At 47.5% G+C, this 20,054-nt stretch overlaps 1 protein-coding gene across 1 annotated transcript; it reads left to right on the top strand.

Moving 5' to 3' along the window:
* The first annotated feature begins 6,531 nt into the window (after nt 1-6,531).
* On the top strand, nt 6,532-19,748 carry dusp5 (dual specificity phosphatase 5). Its single transcript, XM_043713102.2, has 4 exons — nt 6,532-7,018; nt 10,935-11,092; nt 15,191-15,410; nt 16,838-19,748. Exons 1-4 carry the CDS (start codon nt 6,661-6,663, stop codon nt 17,230-17,232), a joined length of 1,131 nt encoding a protein of 376 aa, XP_043569037.1. The 5' UTR covers nt 6,532-6,660; the 3' UTR covers nt 17,233-19,748.
* The last annotated feature ends 306 nt before the right edge of the window (nt 19,749-20,054 follow it).

Here is a 20,054-nt window from a genome sequence, read left to right as displayed (position 1 = left end):
AACAACCTTTCCCAACAATACTACCCCAACAACCATTCCCAACAATGTTACCCCAACAACCTTTCCCAGCAATGTTACCCCAACAAATGCGTCAAGACACTGTTTTATCATGATCATCATCCCCCTGTTGTAGGCTTCTTCATTGGAAAATGTTACAAATTTGGTTTAGGAGGAGGTTCAGTGGCTTCAGTCTCTCCTGTCATTGCTGGGACTGGTAGCTCACATGCTGCCCTGTACCACCAGAACTACTAGAACGACCCACGGATAAAACAAACAGTCTTGCAGCCTGAGCTCTTTCATGTGCATATACCTTCAATCTCTTGAATACAAACAGAACAAACAGTCAGTGCGATTTGTTCTGATATGTATGAATACATACTTTATTTCACAATAAGGTACAGCGGTTATGATTGGCTGGATTGAAATCAAGCAGGATAACATATCTTCTCAAAAATATAAAATAAACAACAATTCACAGTTGCCCACATTGTGACACAATGGGTCATTTGTCTGACTACCTCCTTCCAAATATACCGCAGTCTTTCATTCCCGAGGGATATCCAGTCCCACAGGCTGGCCCTCAGTCTGACCGAATGTCAAACCTTGCACTGGGTGACTGGCACTGCCAACCCAACACGATGGGCAGGACCATTTGTTCAGGGTTGGCACTGCATCATTGGAGGATAGGGTTTACTCATGTATGAGCAGAGCAAGTTGGTGAGGGTGTAGACTCTCCCAGGAGTCACAGTGGGAGCTGCTGCTGTTGGGGGGGTTGGGAGAGAATGAGAGGGCACCTGGAGGTGAGACCAGGAAGAGGGGCCTGGGATCCCTAACAAAAGAGATATTCCCCATCCCCCTCTCTCAATGCAGGCACTGCTGTCGAAGTGCCCCCATGGATCCTTTACCAGTCACGGTGCCAGGTTGACCTCGGGGGGAGGCACAGGTGCCAGTCGGCCAGTGGACAGTCTTTTGGGTTCAGCAACCTCTACTGCCGTGGTCACCACCACGTCCGCCCCCACCAACGCCACTCACCTGCATTCTGCTGACACTATCCCCACCCCCCAGAACCACGAGGGGAACACTACCCCTGCTCATGACTCCACCCCCATTCCCCCCACCATCACACCCATTCCAGTTACAGGCTCCGCCCCCACTCCCAGCTCCACACCCAGACCAGATCCCAGCTCCCAGCCCTGCCGAGTTTTCACCATCCCTCCAGACCTCCCCCTCACTGAGGACGAATAATCAGTCCTCAGCAAAGGACTCGCCGTCATCCCCCTCCGTCCACGCATCAATGAATTTAATTCACGCCGTGACGTCGAACAATTCTTCCATTGCCTCCGTCTCCGAGCTTACTTTTACAATCCCGCCCAACTTCCGAGGACCCCTTCGCCCACCTCCAACACACTGCATCCACCTGGACACCCCGCGCTGGCCTATTACCTGCCCTTGACCTCTTTATTTCCAACTGCCACCAGGACATTAACTGCCTCAACCTGTCTACCCCACTCCCCAATCCAACCTCTCACCCTCACAATGCACAGCCCTCCAATCCCACTGCTCCAATCCCAAACTCACCATCAAGCCAGCGGATAAAGGGGGCGCAGTGGTAGTCTGGCACACTGACCTCTACACCGCTGAAGCCAAACGCCAACTCGAGGACACCTCTTCCTACTGCCCCCTCGACCATGACCCCACCCCCCATCACCAAACCATCATCTCCCAGACCATACAGAACCTCATCACCTCAGGAGATCTCCCACCCACAGCTTCCAACCTCATAGTCCGGGAACCCCGCACTGCCCGGTTCTACCTCCTTCCCAAGATCCACAAGCCTGACCATCCTGGCCGACCCATTGTCTCAGCATGCTCCTGCCCCACTGAACTCATCTCTACCTACCTCGACACTGTCCTATCCACCCTAGTCCAGGAACTCCCCACATACATTCGAGACACCACCCACGCCCTCCACCTCCTCCAAGACTTCCGTTTCCCCGGTCCCCAATGCCTCATCTTCACCATGGATATCCAATTCCTCTACACCTCCATCTGCCATGACCAGGACCTCCAAGCCCTCCGTTTTTTCCTTTCCCGACGTCCCCAACAGTACCCTTCCACCGACACTCTCATTCATCCGGCCGAACTGGTCCTCACCCTTAACAATTTCTCCTTCGAATCCTCCCACTTCCTCCAGATGAAAGGGGTAGCCATGGGCACCTGTATGGGCTCCAGCTATGCCTGTCTCTTAGTTCGCTACGTAGAACAGTCGATCTTCTGTAATTACTCCGGCACCACTCCCCACCTCTTCCTCCGCTACGTTGATGACTGCATTGGCGCCACCTCATGCTCCTGCGAGGAGGTTGAGCAATTCATCAACTTCACCAACCATTCCACCCTGACCTTAAATTTACCTGGACCATCTCTGACACCTCTCTCCCCTTCCTGGACCTCTCCATCTCCATTAATGATGACCGACTTGACACTGACATTTTTTACAAACCCACCGACTCCCACAGCTACCTGGATTACACCTCTTCCCACCCCATCTCTTGCAAAAATGCCATCCCATATTCCCAATTCCTCCGCCTCCGCCGTATCTGCTCCCAGGAGGACCAGTTCCACCACAAAATACACCAGATGGCCTCCTTCTTTAGAGACCGCAATTTCCCTTCCCACGTGGTTAAAGATGTCCTCCAACGCATCCTGCACCTCTGCCCTAAGACCCCACCCCTCCAACCGTAACAAGGACAGAATGCCCCTGGTGCTCACCTTCCACCCTACCAACCTTCGCATAAAGGAGAAAGTGAGGGCTGCAGATCCTGGAGATCAGAGCTGAAAATGTGTTGCTGGAAAAGCGCAGCACTTCAGGCAGCATCCAAGGAGCAGGAGAATCGACGTTTCGGTCATGAGCCCTTCCTCAGGAATTCTGAAGAAGGACTCATGCCCGAAACGTCGATTCTCCTGCTCCTTGGATGCTGCCTGACCTGCTGCGCTTTTCCAGCAACACATTTTTAACCTTTGCATAAATCATCCGCCGACATTTCCGCCACCTCCAAAAAGACCCCACCACCAGGGATATATTTCCCTCCACAACCCTTTCCGCCTTCCGCAAAGACCGTTCCCTCCATGACTACCTGGTCAGGTCCACACCCCCCCCCCCCCCCCACAACCCATCTTCCCATCCTGGCACCTTCCCCTGCCACCACAGGAATTGCAAAACCTGCGCCCACATCTCCTCCCTCACCACCATTCAAGGCCCTAAAGGAGCCTTCCATATCCATCAAAGTTTTACCTGCACATCCACCAATATCATTTATTGTATCTGTTGCTCCCGATACGGTCTCCTCTACATTGGGGAGACTGGGCGCCTCCTAGCAGAGGGCTTTAGGGAACATCTCCGGGACACCCGCACCAATCAACCACACCGCCCTGTGGCCCAACATTTCAACTCCCCCTCCCACTCAGCCGAGGACATGGAGGTCCTGGGCCTCCTTCACTGCCGCTCCCTCACCACCAGACGCCTGGAGGAAGAACGCCTCATCTTCCGCCTCAAAACACTTCAACCCCAGGGCATCAATGTGGACTTCAACAGTTTCCTCATTTCCCCTTCCCCACCTCACCCTAGTTCCAAACTTCCAGCTCAGCACTGTCCCCATGACTTGTCCTACCGGCCTATCTTCTTTTCCACTCCACCCTCCTCCCTGACCTACCACCTTCATCCCCTCCCCCACTCACCTATTGTACTCTATCCCCACCCCCACCCTCCTCTAGCTTATCTCTCCACGCTTCAGGCTCTCTGCCTTTATTCCTGATGAAGGGCTTTTGCCCGAAATTTCGATTTTACTGCTCCTCGGATGCTGCCTGAATTGCTGTGCTCTTCCAGCACTACTGATCCAGAATCTGGGTTTTCATCACCAACCCTTCCCTTGCCTTACCCCTCCCTCCCCCAGTCCAAATGGCCCAGAGTGGGTTCTAGTTCCTCTGGTCCAAACAATCCCTGTTCATGAATGCAGGTTCTAACCTGGGCTGCACGTTAGTCCAGACTCTAACCTGGGCTGCACGTTAGAGTGAGGCAGACCGACGTTAGTCAGTACAGAACAGTCACGTGCTGACCTGTGCCTTTGGGTCTCACTGCCCACCTCAAAGGGAACGGAGGGTAAAAAGTAAACTGAAACTGTCAATGTATTGACTCACCCACTCCCCACTCCGCACTCCCAGCCCCTTACTGCTATACCTTGTCATGAAAACATATCACGTTTATTCGTAAGTAATATATTGCACAGATGATGTAAGTTATCTGAAATAAGAACAGGACATTTTCAATTTAAAGTGATTTGTAAACAAAACCACTTTCTGACACTGTGAGTCCTGAAGGTCTGAACCACTGCCTGGAAATGTTGGGGAGGCAGGTTCAGTTGAGGCATTCTGGACGGGACTGGATTGGATAGAAATAATGCACAGGGAGGTGTGGTAAAGGCAGGAGAGTGGCTCTAAGGAGAGAGTGAGAGAGATCAGAGTCGAGAGTATGGTGCTGGAAAAGCACAGCCGATCAGACAGCATCTGAGGAGCAGGAGAGTCGACGTTTCGAGCATAAGCTCTTCATCAGGAATGTGGGGGGTGGGGGATGCCCAAGGGGTTTGAGAGATAAATGGGAGGGGGGGGGGCTGTGGCTGGGGGTAGGCAGCTAGGAATGCAATGGGTAGATGAAGGTGGAAGGTAATAGTGATAGGTCGGAGCGGAGGGTGGAGCGGAAAGGTGGGAAGGATGATGGACAAGTGGGACAGGTCAAGAGGGCAACGCCAAGATGGAGGGTTGGATCTGGGATAAGGTGGGGGAAGCGGAGATGAGGAAAGTGGTGAAATCCACATTGATCCCGTGTGTTTGGAGGGTCCCAAGGTGGAAGGTGAGGCATTCTTCCTCCAGGCTTCGGGTTAGGGTTTGGTGGTGGAGGAGACCCAGGAGTTGCATGTCCTTGGTGGAGTGGGAGGGGGGAGTTGAGGGGAGAGACTCCGTCTTAGTCTCTCTCTCTCTCCCTTTCCTTCCCTCCATCTCTCCCCCTCCCCATCTCCCCCCACTCTCTCTCTCTATCTCTCCCCCTCTTTCCCTCCCTCTCTCTCTTTCCCTCCCCATCTCTCCCTCTCTCCCCCTCCCTCTCCCCCCTCCCTCTCCCCCTCTCTCCCTCTCCCCCCCTCCCTCTCCCCCTCCCTCTCCCCCTCTCTCCCTCTCTCCCTCTCCCCCTCTCTCCCTCTCCCCCTCTCTCCCTCTCTCCCCCTCCCCCTCTCCCCCCTCCCTCCCCCTCCCCCCTCCCCCTCCCCCTCCCCCTCTCTCCCCTCCCCCTCTCCCCCCTCCCTCCCCCTCCCCCTCCCCCTCTCTCCCCTCCCCCTCTCTCCCCTCCCCCCCCTCTCTCCCCTCCCCCCCCTCCCCCTCTCTCCCCTCCCCCTCCCCCTCTCTCCCCTCCCCCTCTCTCCCCTCCCCCCCCTCCCCCTCTCTCCCCTCCCCCCCCTCCCCCTCTCTCCCCTCCCCCCCCTCCCCCCCCTCCCCCTCTCTCCCCTCCCCCCCCTCCCCCTCTCTCCCCTCCCCCTCCCCCTCCCCCTCTCTCCCCTCCCCCTCCCCCTCCCCCTCTCTCCCCTCCCCCCCCTCCCCCTCTCTCCCCTCCCCCTCCCCCTCCCCCTCTCTCCCCTCCCCCCCCTCCCCTCTCTCCCCTCCCCCTCTCTCCCCTCCCCCTCTCTCCCCCTCTCTCCCCTCCCCCTCTCCCTCCCCCTCTCTCTCTCCCCTCCCCTCTCCCTCTCCCTCCCCCTCTCTCTCTCCCTCCCCCTCTCCCCCTCTCCCTCCCCCTCTCCCTCCCCCTCTCTCTCCCCCTCTCTCTCCCTCCCCTCTCTCCCTCTCTCCCCCCTCTCCCTCTCTCTCTCCCCCTCTCCCCCCTCTCCCCCTCTCTCTCCCCCTCTCAGTGCGGGACCGTGAATGCTCAGGGCGGCCCTCTCTGGTTCCCGGCACAGCCCGGGGCCGGATCCCACACTCTCCCCGGGATCACTGCCTGGGGACCGGGGGAGATCCGACTGACAACCGGGAAGGGGGAGGGGGACATGGGGCTTGGGGGGGAGGGGGGACATGGGGCTTGGGGGGGAGGGGGAGGGGGTGGGAAGGATTGGGGTCGCGGTGGGGGGGGGGGGAAGAGGAGGTCCCGGAGGCGGAACCCTGGCTCCTGCCATTCCATATATGGACAGCCCGTGACGTCTGGCGCCATATATGGGCAGGGTGCGTCATCGCGGGCTGTATAAAGGGGCGGGGACTCCCCTGAAACAGAGGCAGAGGGACAGACACAGAGGGACACAGACACAGGCGGGGAGAGGGAGAGGGAGAGGGAGAGGGAGAGGGAGAGGGAGAGGGAGAGGGAGAGGGAGAGGGAGAGAGAGGGAGGGAGACACAGAGGGACAGACACACGGAGAGAGGGACACAGACACAGAGGGACAGACACAGGCACAGAGGGAGAGGGACACAGACACAGACACAGACACACGGAGAGAGGGAGAAGGAGAAGGACAGGGACACACACAGAGACAGAGACAGAGACAGAGACACAGAGAGAGGGAGGGACCCAGGGGCCGAGTCGGCCCGCTCCCCGGGGAAGGGGCTCTGTTCCAGGGAGAAGCCGCTCCGGGGATGACTGTGGCCGGGATTGACAGCCAGCGCCTGCGGAGTTTACTCCGGAAACAGCGCGGCCGGAGGCTGGTCCTGGACTGCAGGCCGGTCCTCTCCTTCTCCGCTTCCCATGTTCACGGCTCGCTCAGTGTCAGCCTCAACCCGCTGCTGGTCCGCAGGGCCCGCGGAGGATCGCTGCCTCTCCACTTCATCATCCCGGATGAGAAAGCACGGGCCCGGCTGCGGGAGGGCCGAGTGGCCACCGTGGTGGTCCTGGATGAGAGGAGCCCACAGAGAGGCACTAAAGGCAGCATCGCCCAGATCGTGTTCAACACCTTAACCAGTGCCAGCCCGAGGGTAAAGATCTACCTCCTGAAAGGTGAGACTGAGCTGGAGGGGGCTCTGTCCCTCTCTGTCAGGGATATGGATGGTTCTGCTCAACTGTGCGGTTAACCAGTTTATTGTCAAATAGTTTAGTTAACAATTGCATTAGACACATTACAAATATTACTGTTGGAACGGCCAAGAAAGAAATGACTTCAAACTGTGGTGTGACTTATTTTATTGCATTTCACACCGAGTGCGGATCCCGGTCATTGAGATTAGAGTGTTCTAGCATCAGATTCCTCCCTGGTCTAACAGAGTTCTCAGACTGGGTAACAGTGTGGCGGTGGGACTCAGGGGGAGAAGGATGGAGCCCTGGATCAGGACCGAGAGCTCCGTGTGAACAAATGCCCAAACACTGTCACTGGGCTGCTCTGAGAGTGAGGAGAAAGTGAGGTCTGCAGATGCTGGAGATCAGAGATGGAAATGTGTTGCTGGAAAAGCGCAGCAGGTCAGGTAGCATCCAGGGAACAGGAGAATCGACGTTTCGGGCATTCCTGAAGAAGGGCTTTTGCCCGAAACGTCGATTCTCCTGTTCCCTAGATGCTGCCTGACCTGCTGCGCTTTTCCAGCAACACATTTCCATGCTCTGAGAGTGACTGTGGTCAAGAGTGTGATGCTGGGAAAGCACGGCAGGTCAGGCAGCTGCGGAGGAGCAGCAGAATCGACGTTTCGGGTAAAAGCCCTTCATTAGGAATGCTGCCTGACCTGCTGTGCTTTTCCAGCTCCACACTCTCGACTCTAATCCCCAGCATCTTTCAGCCCTCGCTTTGGCCTGAGAGTGAGTGCGCTGTGCAGGAGCCCAGAGGGAAATTGCTGGGGTAGGAATGATGGAGATGCACACACTCCGAAAATGCGGGCCATTGACGGGTTAAAGTTTAAACACCAGGGTTACAGTTTCGGTTATGACTGTTTAAGGTCTGCCCAAGGTTGGGTCCATGTGAGTCAGACCGAAAGCATCATCCATTCCAGCCCCCTCTGACTGACTGAGCCGCTGGGAATCCAGTATCGGAGGCTTTCATTTGTTACTGAGCCTAATGGGGGAAATGCAGGACTGGGGGGGGGGGAGAGCGGAGTAATGGGCTTAGCGAAGAACCAACTGATATTGTCTCCAATCCGATGGTTAAACAGAAAGGAAACCAGTCCTGCTTGTTACTGGGACTACCGATCTTGAATTTGTCTTTAGGGTTAGACCACAGCAGTGAAGCCTTGGTGAGATGGTTTAATGCAGCCTCTTCAGTATAATGTACAACAGCAGGTGTACATTACCCCATTTGGTAATTACACAGAACACCAGTGAGGGAGGGGGGAGAAACCACCCCTGCATCCAAAGAAAAGGGATCCTTACCCGAATCAATCACCAATCCCAAATCTGACCCAAAATATAATCTGTGTCTTTACTATTGTTAAGGAAAGAGATGAGAAAGGATATTGTTTACTTCAATGTTGCTAGCAGATGGCCGAATGGCTTTTCAGCACTTTCAATCATACATTTTGCTGCATTTCCATATTTGGTTAATGACATCAGGTTTATCATTGGCCAAATGGTCAGTATCAATCCTGTATACATCTGTCAAGCAGTGTGCAAATGGTGAACTGTCCAATCAATAGACCTGTTTATCAAGCTTTTCCTGAGTCAGTAAGGTCCCTTGCAGTCTGTCAAAGAATTTGTTGTTAATCAGAGTGACTGATAGCTATCCCTCATTCAACATCACAAAACAAAACCATGTTATCTGGTCATTATTAAGATGCAGCTATGGGAACTTGTTGAAATTGGTCACCTCATTTCTAACAATGCAACAGCGATTACATTTCAACAGAACTTGATTGGCTGTAAGATGATTTGCAACATCTTGTGATCATGAAGGGTGCTATATTGGTTACAAGTTATTCTGTCCATGTTGTCAGCAAGATATTATTCAATCCGAGTTCAAATAACTACCCTTTGGGAGTTTGTTTCATTTTAGATTTACACTTTTCTGAGTAACTACCACAGATGCCATTGTCATTTTAGATAATAAACTATGAAGGAGGCTATTGAGTAGAAGATGTGACATTGTGTACCTACGTAAATTCGGGGTTAGAATATTATCTTGTTATTTTGGATGTGTCACAGCAGTTGGGTGTGAAGTGATAATTAAGTATGTATCATGTAGCAGAACCTGATATCAGCACGCAATCCTGTTGGCGAACAGCAATGAGCAATCAGTTTGCAATTTATTTGAAGGTAGTTTTATTATGTTTGGGCAGGCCAATTCAAAAACTTCTAAGAATTGAATCACTTACAGTAAGACAAAACCTTACTGATCAATAATCAATGTGTAATAAAGCATTTATTTATAGAAGTATATTTGAAGTAATGCTATTTTTAAAAAAAGTAATAAAATTAGATAAATATGAAATTTTACAATAGAAATAAAATAAAGGACTGATTAATTGACTGGATAAGTGTTCTGAGTCATATTTGAAAGCCTGAAGCTTCCATTAGTAATAGTTTCAGTATGACATATCGTTTCGCTGACACAGAATGTAGATCCTCAGGGTGCAGACGTGAGGAACAATGGTCAGCAAAACATCGTGGGCTGAAGGGCCTGTTCTGTGCTGTACTCTTCTATGTTCTTAAGATGTTTCAGCTCGTAAAGGCAGCTCACTTTGAAATCCACCAAGACCACACTATAGATGGTTTTATATTTGGCTTGTATTATTTGCTCACTAAGGTTTGGTTGCCCTGTTGAAATTTTCTTTTAAAGGATTCTGTCATTAGTAACTCATTCTTAAATGATCCACATTTCTTTTAAATTTGGGAAGTATTTATTTAATTTTCTACAAAACTATGAAGACTAATTTACAGCTAATTTGCTCAATTTAATACCAATGTTTTAGCAGTATTCTGTCTTTATATGGTCTCCTGATTCGTTCAATAATCACTCTTATATAGCATGACATGCAGGCAAGCTGTTTTGTGGAAACAATGATGACAGTGCTGTTCTTAAAGCACCCATTTCCTCCATTTGTTGCATTCTTTCTATATCCAGGTTAGATCATAAGACCACAAGATGTAGGAATGGTTGTAGGCCATTCAGTCCAAGTCTGTTCAATTCACTGAGATTGATCAGATTCCATTTGCCTTCCCTGTTGCCCACTGGACTCTGTGAATCACAAAAAGCTCGCACCAAGGACTCCCACATCTTTCTGTGCAGTAGATTTCCACAGGCTTTCCTCATTAAATGATGTTCAGATCCTCTGTGCTGCCAAAGTGCATAACATCACATTGTTTCCCATTATATTCCATCAGCCAAGTCTTTGCTCATTCATCTGACCTGTCTATAGACTCTTTCTCATTCTCACCAGCCTACCTAGTTTGTCTACAAACTTGGCAAGAGTACATTGACTTTCCTTATCCAAGCTATTAATACATTGACAAGCAATGATACTTGTGAAACTCCAATAGTTGTAGGTGAAAATGTCCACCATCTAACCCTATCGCAGGTCTGCACACTTTGACTTCTATTTATACTTCACAGTCTCTTTATACACCGTATAGCTCACCGGGTGCTTTCTTGGCTAGTGTATTGTATTCAACAAAAGGGGAAGAAAGTATTCATGACTTTTACCCTCTTCCAAAGGCCTCTCAAATATTCCACCCCATGATTTAACTCATTCGATTCAGAATGCCCCATTGCAGCTATTCCATTTGATGACAACCATGTCACTTATGATTTTAAAAATGAATCCAAAGTATTATCCAGTCTGTTTAAAGTGTACAAGCTCAGGTTTCCTTACACAAAGGAGAGCCCGCAGCTAACTGTTCCTTTCTGTTGTTGTGCAAGGTTGAAGCATGCAGGTATAAACAGGTTTTCTTTCTCCCCTCCTCCCCCCCACCCCCCCCCCCCCCCTTGTACTGTGTTTAGGAGGCTATGAAGACTTTCACTCTCAGTATCCAGAATGTTGCACTGAGCTAACGCCTGGCATGAACTACACCAGTGTGCAAGAGGTTAAAGAAACTGATGCAAGCCCTACAAACCAGCATGACAAGCCTTGTAGCAACCACAGACCAGTCTATGATCAGGTGTGTACAACTAGAGAATAAACATTATGCCTGTGCCGAGGGACAGACTAACTTTAGAGTACATTTCCTTTCAGAAGTGTCACAGAAGAGGAAACAACATCAGACAGTTGTGTTTTTTTGAAAAGCACTGCTGGTAATTGTCATTTCTGCATGACATCACTCTGCCATAATTGGGTACATGCAAATGTGCTACACTGAAACCTGACAACTTTGAACAAAATCACGTGAACAAGTAACATGGGAAGGTATTTTTCTTTACCAAGTTCCTGTTTCCTGAGGGGTTTTACGTGTTATTTTAAGGAGTTTTCTGTTTCATTTAACTTCCTTTTGTTGTTTCTGTTTTGCATATATCAAAGGTATTGTTCCTGTTCTCTCAATTACCTTCTGTCCTTTTTTGACAGGAGCTGGAAGTAGGTGTGTAATTAAGTTCACTTTAAATAAATGGATGAGTTGGACCAAGGGGTCTGTTTCTGTGCTGTACTTCTCTGACTCTATGACCCTAAATAAATCCAACTGAATGTAAGTTTGCATTAAACAATGCTTTTCATCCCTCCATCCAGAGAGTGAAGAGCCTGTGGAAATTACCTCTGCAGAAAGCAATTGAGGCCAAAACATTGAATGTTTTCAAGAAGGAGTTATAAATATATTCACAGGTCTAAAGGGATCAAAGGGTATGGGGAGAAAGCAGGAACAGGGGACTGCATTTGATGATCAGCCAGGATCCTACTGAATGATGGGACAGGCTCAAAGGACCCAATGATTTATTCCTGCTTCTAGTTTCCTTTTCTATTAAAACAGACACCCTCAACTGTCTGTAGTTATTAATTGACTTGCATATATAATCTTTCCTGCCCTCTGACAATCAAGCACAAATGTAATTTAATAGTTGTAAGGTAGGAATTGCAAACTACTACTTTGCACAGTGCAAAGATTAAAAATCAGATCATTTTATTTGTGAGATCTTATTTTGAGGGATAAGACCTTGGGGACAACTCTCCTCCTCTTCTGTCCTGGGACTTTTTACATCCACATGAGAAGGCAAGTGTGGCTTCAGTTTTTGATATCTCAGCCAGCATGGTATTACTGTATCACTGGATGGAATGTCTGCTGAGAATTTTCTGCTTAACTCTTTGGAATGGGATGTAAAACCACAAACTTCTGACTGCAAGGTCAGAGCGCTACCATGACTGACAATTAATTTGAAATTCTTCGACACAGTCTAAATTACACTATGGGCTGGGCGTCTGCTTGGTTCTCTCTCTGATCTCATTCTCGAGAGAGCCCAGTCATTGAATTCTATTACTGAGAATGAGGGAATCTGGATTCACATTTTTAGCTGGATCAGAAGATTGAGGTACAAGTTGAGTCCAATTAAAATGTTCTTTAGTATCCAGGGTCTGGTCATTTAGACTTCAACACAAGAACAATGGCACTACAGCAATCTACCATCAGTAGGAGCAGAATATCACCGTTTACAAGTGTGTTTTTGTCTGCTCCGTTTTAATGGATTTGTTTGAGATTGTGGCTGAGGAGCCCGAACTGGTTCAGGGGATTGTACTGTACTTAGAATGCTGCAGACTGGGACAGGAGGATGTGAAATATCAACTGCAGTCAAAGGTCTATTCAAGTCCGAAATCATCATACTCTGCAGTCATGTGACCATGCCAGTTAATATTAGTCCAGTCAACCCTCAGCAACATTATCACTAAAGTAATGGCAGCCAATATTTTCCTGTTATCTGTTCAGAAGTAATATTTAATATTACAATCATCAAATGAAAATAAACATTTCTATTTCCATCTGGTGTCTTCTCCATTGCCCCAAACAAAAACTTCTGAGATTGGCTTTTTCTTTTACTTCTGTTAACCCGATGTGATGTCAAACTCAGACCAGAGTGAATTCCACTCCACAGCAAGGCAGCTTCCCCTGAAAAATGTACATCTCCGTCTGTCTGTCCATGCTCTCTGTGGAGCTGGACACCTGCTTTAACTATTAACCTCCCAAACTATATCAGAGCAGACAATCGGTTATTACAGTGCACTGCAGGATGCTTGGGACAAACTGCTCAAATTCTGCGCTTTAAAGATTGCTAATCTATTTGAAAAGCAATGAGGATCATCTCCCAGTATAACGCTGTTCATGTGAAAATGCTGCACGGAACAAGTATTTTCATAATCCTTTTAAGAAACCAGGTATTTATCTGTTTGTAGATGATGGCGAGGTGGGTTTGCCTGTTCCTCCTTGTTACTTTTTACAGCAATACTCAATAACAAATCAGCCTGAGGAGAAATGGCACTCTGAGTGAATTTTGTATTTTATAGCAATCTTTTGCTCTGAGTTTAAGGCGATCAGAATCAGTGAAATAAACCCTCCTGTCATGAAAGAGGTTGAATTTACTTGCCCCCACTCCCAGCCCCTGTAATTGTGGTTCCAGCTGCTCTCAGTGCTCCCCCTGACAGTCTCTGACTGATGTTTAGTTGCACATTCTTGACTATGGTGTATTTTTCCTGGATCATGGCACCCACCTATGAGGCCAACCTGGCTTGCCTCCTTTACAGATCCCAGAGCTCAATGGCCCCCAGTTGCAGAACCATTGAACATCCATAAGGCCCAGACCGAGGTTCTGTGGTTTTTTTCCTCTCAAGGAAACCATCCATTGTTGCTTTTCATGGCCCCTTGGTATTGCCATTCCCCTTCACCTTGCTTCAGGCACACTGACTTTTACAGCTTAACATTAGTGAATCTGTTCAGCAATATTAATTTTGATAGCAGGTTGCTCATGAGTTGGATGAAAATGCGACTCTGAAATCTCTAGAGATTGAGTCGTTAACTTTAAGGAGCACTGTTGATGACAGGTAAACTCTTGTCTAGATCATAAACAGCACTCCCTCAGTGTTTTTTAAAAAACACATTTTATTTTCACTCCCTTCACGCTTTAGCAGTCTGCCTCAATGCATATCCTTGGGATTTGCTCCAACAATCTTGCAGACTTGATCAGCATCGAGGAAGTGAGTTGGTAACAGCACAGAAAAAAACATGCGTATTATTTTTTCTTCCTGTGTTGGAAGCACCTGGTCTCTGGCTTGAGCTTTGTAGTGGCATAATTGAGGAGGCTTAGGGAATTGAATTGCATTGACTGTTCAGCAGAAACGGTTGGGCCTAAAACATTGGGCTCCACTCTTTGACTCAAATTGATAAGGTCTGACATCTGCAGTTGTGTAACTCTGACCCTCTAACTGTTTCAACATGGCATTAATGTGGGTCATTAAAACAAGGCCATAAAACCTTCTGTATTAAATATTCTGGACAAATAATTTCATGTCCATTCATATCATGCTATTTAATGTGATGAGCACTGTCCAGCCAGACTGATTGTCACTTGTATGAGATGGTGACCATCTGCAGTGCCCACACAGCTAACACTGTCTGTACTTTAACAGCACTGCATCAGATGTGGCTGACGTCTCTTTATTACCCTGTTCTTTCAGTTAATTAGTAGACACAGTAGAACAGGGCTCGGAAAGCACTTACTGTTAAGGTTCCTGATTACACATGTGCTTGCAGCACTGCCTTTGCACAGTTAATGTTATGGATCATTCAGCTGGTCAGGCAATGTCTCAGTTTTAGTTTATGTTCTGAAGTTGCATTCATTTTTGAATGATATTGACGGTAAAGGCAACAGAATGGTGTGGTGACAAAAGTCAGGACATATTGAGGATTTTCTGTTTTAGACAGTAGGTTCCATGCACGAGAGATTCTGGCAGGTACTGCAGCTTGGTTGCTGTGAGTAGGGACAGAAGGCCAGATGTGCAACACAGTGGCTCAGTGGTTAGCACTGCTGCCTCACAGCACCAGGGACCTGGGTTCAATTCTCTGGCAACTGTCAGTGTGGAGTTTGCTCATTCTCCCTGTGACTGCGTAAGTTTCCTCTGAGTGCTCCGGTTTCCTCCCACAGTCTAAAGATATGCGGGTTTAATCCCCTCCTGACATTCACTTGATTGTGTTCCACACCACTCTCTCATTTTGATTTTCCAATACAAATCTGTCTCCTTCATTCTCTCCATATTGTTTAATGTTTTTGTTGTGTTCATTTTGCAGGGGAAACCTGTTGAAATCCTGCCTTTTCTGTACCTGGGTAGTGCCTACCATGCCTCCAGACCCGACTTTCTAGATGATCTCCACATCACTGCTTTGCTGAATGTCTCTCGCGACTGTGCAGAATACTTCAAGAGCAAATATCATTATAAATTCATTCCTGTAGAAGACACTGCAACTGCAGACATGAGTTCCCATTTCCAGGAAGCAATAGATTTCATTGGTATGTAACAATTGTGTAAATTTTGATTCTCTCAATGAGCTCATTCCAGTTTGTTATTATAGATGATACAATATGTGCCATTGTTATCCAATGTCACATCTGAGATTGAAGGTGTCCCCTTTGTACAGATGCAGGAGACTTGTCTTTTCAGAGTACTCCTTTAATTAGTTTGCTCTACAGTAAGTTCTTAATAAGGGACTGGATTGTGAAGGTCCATTTTATTTTCAAACCCAAAATGATCAAATAAATTAGGATATTATAACCTAGTGGAGTAATGATCAGACCCAGTAGTTTTTTGAGAGAGAATACTCCAATTTAATTAATAATTTCTCTTAATTCCAAAATTGGCCTTGTGAAGTAATTGAACAGACTTCAACCCAGACTGAACGTAAGGCCAAGTCTTAAAGTTTTCTGTTTTGATACTGAGATAGGCTTCACCCTTCTGTTAAAAAGGAATTATTGTCCCAGGAGTGAGTGGGAGCTTGCCTTTTGAGATTTGGGAAGGAGATGTCTTGGAGAGCAGATTAAACTGTTTTTTTCATTCAGTGCTTAACTGTCTTCTGCTACAAACAGTCACTTGGTGCTGACAGTGTGGGGTGGGGGTGTAAGTTTGAGTTGCTGCAGGTGGGCTTGTTCACAGGAATTATTTCCCCCCACATCCCCCAACTGGAAGCTGATTCCAACCTGGAACCATTTGCAGTAAATTTTATTTTGGATATTTCAAAGGCCAAGCATCACACTAAAACTTGCTGGTCTCCAGAAACGTGGGGAGCCATGGTAACTGCCTGGGTGTGACCTCTTGCCAGCAGATCTGAGTGAGGAGGCCCTGGGGCTAGGTCCATTCGGAGGCAGCAATGTTTCCAAATGGACTCCCACTTCACCAGCTTGATCCAGCAGCTGTGGCAATGTCCCCCCCACCCCACATTTGTAAAAGTCAGGGAGAGGCAAGTTCACTGTCTCTCTGCCTTGCCCACAACAACATGCTTCTATTCTAATTTTTTTTATCTTGGATGGTGTAGATTTCTTGAGTACTGGAGTTGCACCCACCCAGGCAGGAGGGACTATTCCCTCCCTCCCTCCCTCCTGACTCTGTGTCTTGTCAGTCTGTTTAATCCAGACGTCCATGTTCACCCACATGGAATAGCCACTGGACAGAGTATTTGAAGCTGTCCAGGAGTGATGAAATGAGCTTCAATTAATGTTAGCAAATGAAGGTGATAATTTGGAGGGAGGGGGGATAGGAGTTGTCTATTGAACAAAATGGGTGTTTTTGCTTCTTGTAGTTAAAGCATCTTTTTGACTTTGCAATATTCTAGTGTGTTACAGTAATTGCCTAACGAAGATTCATAAATGTAATGCACTGATGTGTCAAATATTTTGGTGTGCACATTAATCAGGAGCTAAACTGGAGTCTTGTTATTTCCCAGATCATGTGAGGCACACAGGAGGGAAAGTGCTGGTCCACTGTGAGGCAGGAATCTCTCGCTCACCCACCATCTGCTTGGCTTATCTGATGAGATCCAAGGAGCTACGGTTAGAAGAAGCCTTTGACTACATTAAAGAGCGAAGGAGTACCATTTCTCCCAATTTTGGCTTTCTGAACCAGCTATTGCAATATGAATCTGAAATTCTCTCCCTCACCCCAACCATCCAACCGTGCAAAAGAGAGACTGTCTCCTGCTCTGCTGAAGAACTGACCTACAACAAAAGTTTGGAAAGTTCGGTCTATACTTTCCCCAGTTCACTTTTGAGTACAGTGCCAATGCCATCACCAGCTCGCCCGTTTGAGTTCAGCCCGATAAAGCTATCTCTGTCTTGCTGAAATATGAATCAATGTCCAAAATCATCAAATGGAGGAAACCTAACCGAAGGATCACAAACTGATACATCATTGATGGTGAATCCTGGTTGATTTCCCGTGGTTTATCAGGTCCTACAGTATTTTGTGTTTACCAAACTCTGCTTCTTACGATTGTCCAACCAATCAGCACATCCTTCCTGTAGACTGTTGGAACTCATTGCTGAGCCACCACAAAGAAGGAAGGTCATAGTAACATAAGCACACGGTGAGAGAATGGGAAGGCCGTTCTAACTGTGTATCGTACATAAATGAGGCTTACACTCACTCTCATGGCTACATGCACTGCATTAGATCAGCATTGCCCCAGCCTTGCTTGGCTGGGCCTTTTCATTGTTCTTTGGTTCAAGTATTCTGAGTAACTTAATACAAACCAAAGGCCCTGTTGACAGTGTATTCAATGCTTCTGTATTTATTCATTTGTACCAATTCAGGGTCATGTGTTCTTGTCTTAGTATCAAACATATGCATGAACAGTGTCTGTGTTTTTAAATGTGATGCTTTGTTCTAGATATTAACAACATGTTGTTCTGTATTGAAGAGCCATGACACATCAGATCAGAGGGAGGCAGAGTGAGAAACTTTGATCATCTTTGGTCATGATCTGAGTTCAGGGGCAGAGGCTAAGTGACCCTGTGCAGGCTTTCTGTGGGTTGACAATCTCCTTTAAACATTGTGCTCCCAATATCTTGCTCCCCGTCCATACCACCTCTCTCTCTGTCTGGGGCCACCCTCTCTCCCTGGCTTCTCCACCTTCTGTCCACCTCACCAGGACTCCGCTCTACTCATGCCCTCAGACCATTGCACTTACCTGTCTGAAGAGTCCAGACCTGGAGTAGCACCATTCCTGATTGGCTCACAGTTCCTCTAGAGTGAGGAATAAAGACCCCGTCTTGATAGCAGTGTCGGGAACTGTGTGGTCCCTCCAGATTCCTTGTCTCTGGTAGTAGAGGTCTAGCCATTCTCCTGATCTCAGCCGTAGTGTGCAGCATCAAAATCTCTCTCCACCTACTCCATGGAGGTTTCAACACCTTCCTGTTCACTCCAAGGGGCTATAGCTGTGCTCCATTACTACACACAGATTAATCGACAGCATATCACTGAACACTTCTGAAAAAAGACGGAACTTTGTAATTAAACCAATCTTTTATACGTGCAGGAAGTCCCATAACAATTCTGTTTTGAATTGTGGCTGCTGTTATTATGTTGATGACACAGTAGCCAAGTCTGCACTGAGCAGAATCTCTCAAACTGCAGCTAGGTAAATGAGTAGTTAGCCTGTGATGCAGTCAGACTATCAGGATCATCCCTTTTGTAGTCTTTGATCGTGTTTTTGGGATCTTTTATGATGAATTGAACCAGTAGAAGGGCCTTGGTTTATGAAGTCAGCAGAAAGACAGACCTTGGCTAATGTTGAACTCCTCAATACTGGGCTCAAGTGTGTGTCTGCCTGGACATTATTAATGTCCTGTGAGAGAGTGTGAATCTATAACTGACCTAGAGGCTGAGTCTGTCATTGAGACAGGTGTTAGAAAAATCTCTTTATTTTCTTTGTTTTTAATTATGAAATGTTTCTTGCACATTGTCCCATGTTCAGCTCGCCACTTCCCTCCCCCACCCAACTTTGCTACTTTATGTTCCTGATGATAGAGACGGGTTCTCAACTCTTGTCTCATGGATCATTGGACTCCCCTTGAATATCAGGCAAGTTTGACCAGTTGGAGATCAATCTGCAACATCAGATTAATTCCTGAGCAGAAAGTTCAAGATCTGTCCCACAATCCACCCCTTGCATACACAGTTCCTTCATGGCTCAGGTACGGAGCAGTGCGGTGGGAGGGTGGGGAGGGGCGGTAGATGTCAAGACCTGTGCTAGACCCTCTTGCTGAGCCCCCAACGTGTAATACCCCAGTGCATCATGTCATACCCTCTGTTGATTGATACTGAAATCCAAACTCCTCCTCCTCCTCCTTCCACCCCCCCCCCAGTTCAGCTCTATAGGATTTCTCCTAATGAAAACTCTCTAACAGCAGCGATTTTCCCAGGTGATAAATAACCACGTTTAGGTAATTCTCTCACCGCATCGGATACAGTTGTGAATCATGCCACCATCAGCCTCATGACTATATTAATACACTTCTACCTCGGAAGACTGAAAATATACTTCAAATGTTGTTATAATGTTGGTGCTTTCTACAGTTATAATGATTTGAAACAAAGTTTGAATCTTGTGTCCTGTTGCACCACCATCCTGCTGATTTAAGGTAGATCTGAGCACTGAAATGCTGTTTGAGTCATTGATGTCAAGTTTGTCTCAGGATTTGTGAATAATGCTATAAAACCTGTCAATGTTGTCAGGGCATGTTACAATATCCTCTTGTCAATGAGCAATACGTTTTGGGAATATGTGCAGTTGTGATTATTTGTATCTTTTCCTGTACAGTATCAATAAAATGGTTCCAATTGGGGGGAGAAAAGTCCACCACTGATAATTGAAGTGATTATAGAGAGTATGCTTCCTCTTCTTACCAATCTCCCCTCTCTCAATAATAAAAAGCAGCTGTTGTGGGGGAGAAGACCGCTTCAGTCCTTTTTGAGGGAGTGTAATATCATTGGTGTTCTTTTGAAAAATAATTTTATAATGTCCTCATTCCAGCTGTTTTTCCCAAAAATACTATTTTAAATAAAATGCAGTCCCCAATTTCCAAATCCCGCAAGCTCTTCTGTTCATTAGCCTCAGGAAATCTGACAAGTTTGAGAATAAGCTTTCATGTTTGCTACTTTGG

Source organism: Chiloscyllium plagiosum, unplaced genomic scaffold, assembly GCF_037043375.1.
Source record: "Chiloscyllium plagiosum isolate Xiang-an unplaced genomic scaffold, Cpla_swu_hap1 HiC_scaffold_22, whole genome shotgun sequence".
Taxonomy (NCBI): Eukaryota; Metazoa; Chordata; class Chondrichthyes; order Orectolobiformes; family Hemiscylliidae; genus Chiloscyllium; species Chiloscyllium plagiosum.
Note: the sequence above shows the minus strand (reverse complement) of the source record. Positions and strands in the feature narration are given on the sequence as shown.

What these genes read in the sequence shown, in the direction of transcription:
- dusp5 (XM_043713102.2), top strand. Translation starts at nt 6,661, where the DNA reads ATGACTGTGGCCGGGATTGACAGCCAGCGCCTGCGGAGTTTACTCCGG. An exon ending in ACAGACCAGTCTATGATCAG is followed by an intron (nt 11,093 to 15,190) that starts GTGTGTACAACT and finishes TTCATTTTGCAG; the next exon opens with GGGAAACCTGTTGAAATCCT. An exon ending in GGAAGCAATAGATTTCATTG is followed by an intron (nt 15,411 to 16,837) that starts GTATGTAACAAT and finishes GTTATTTCCCAG; the next exon opens with ATCATGTGAGGCACACAGGA.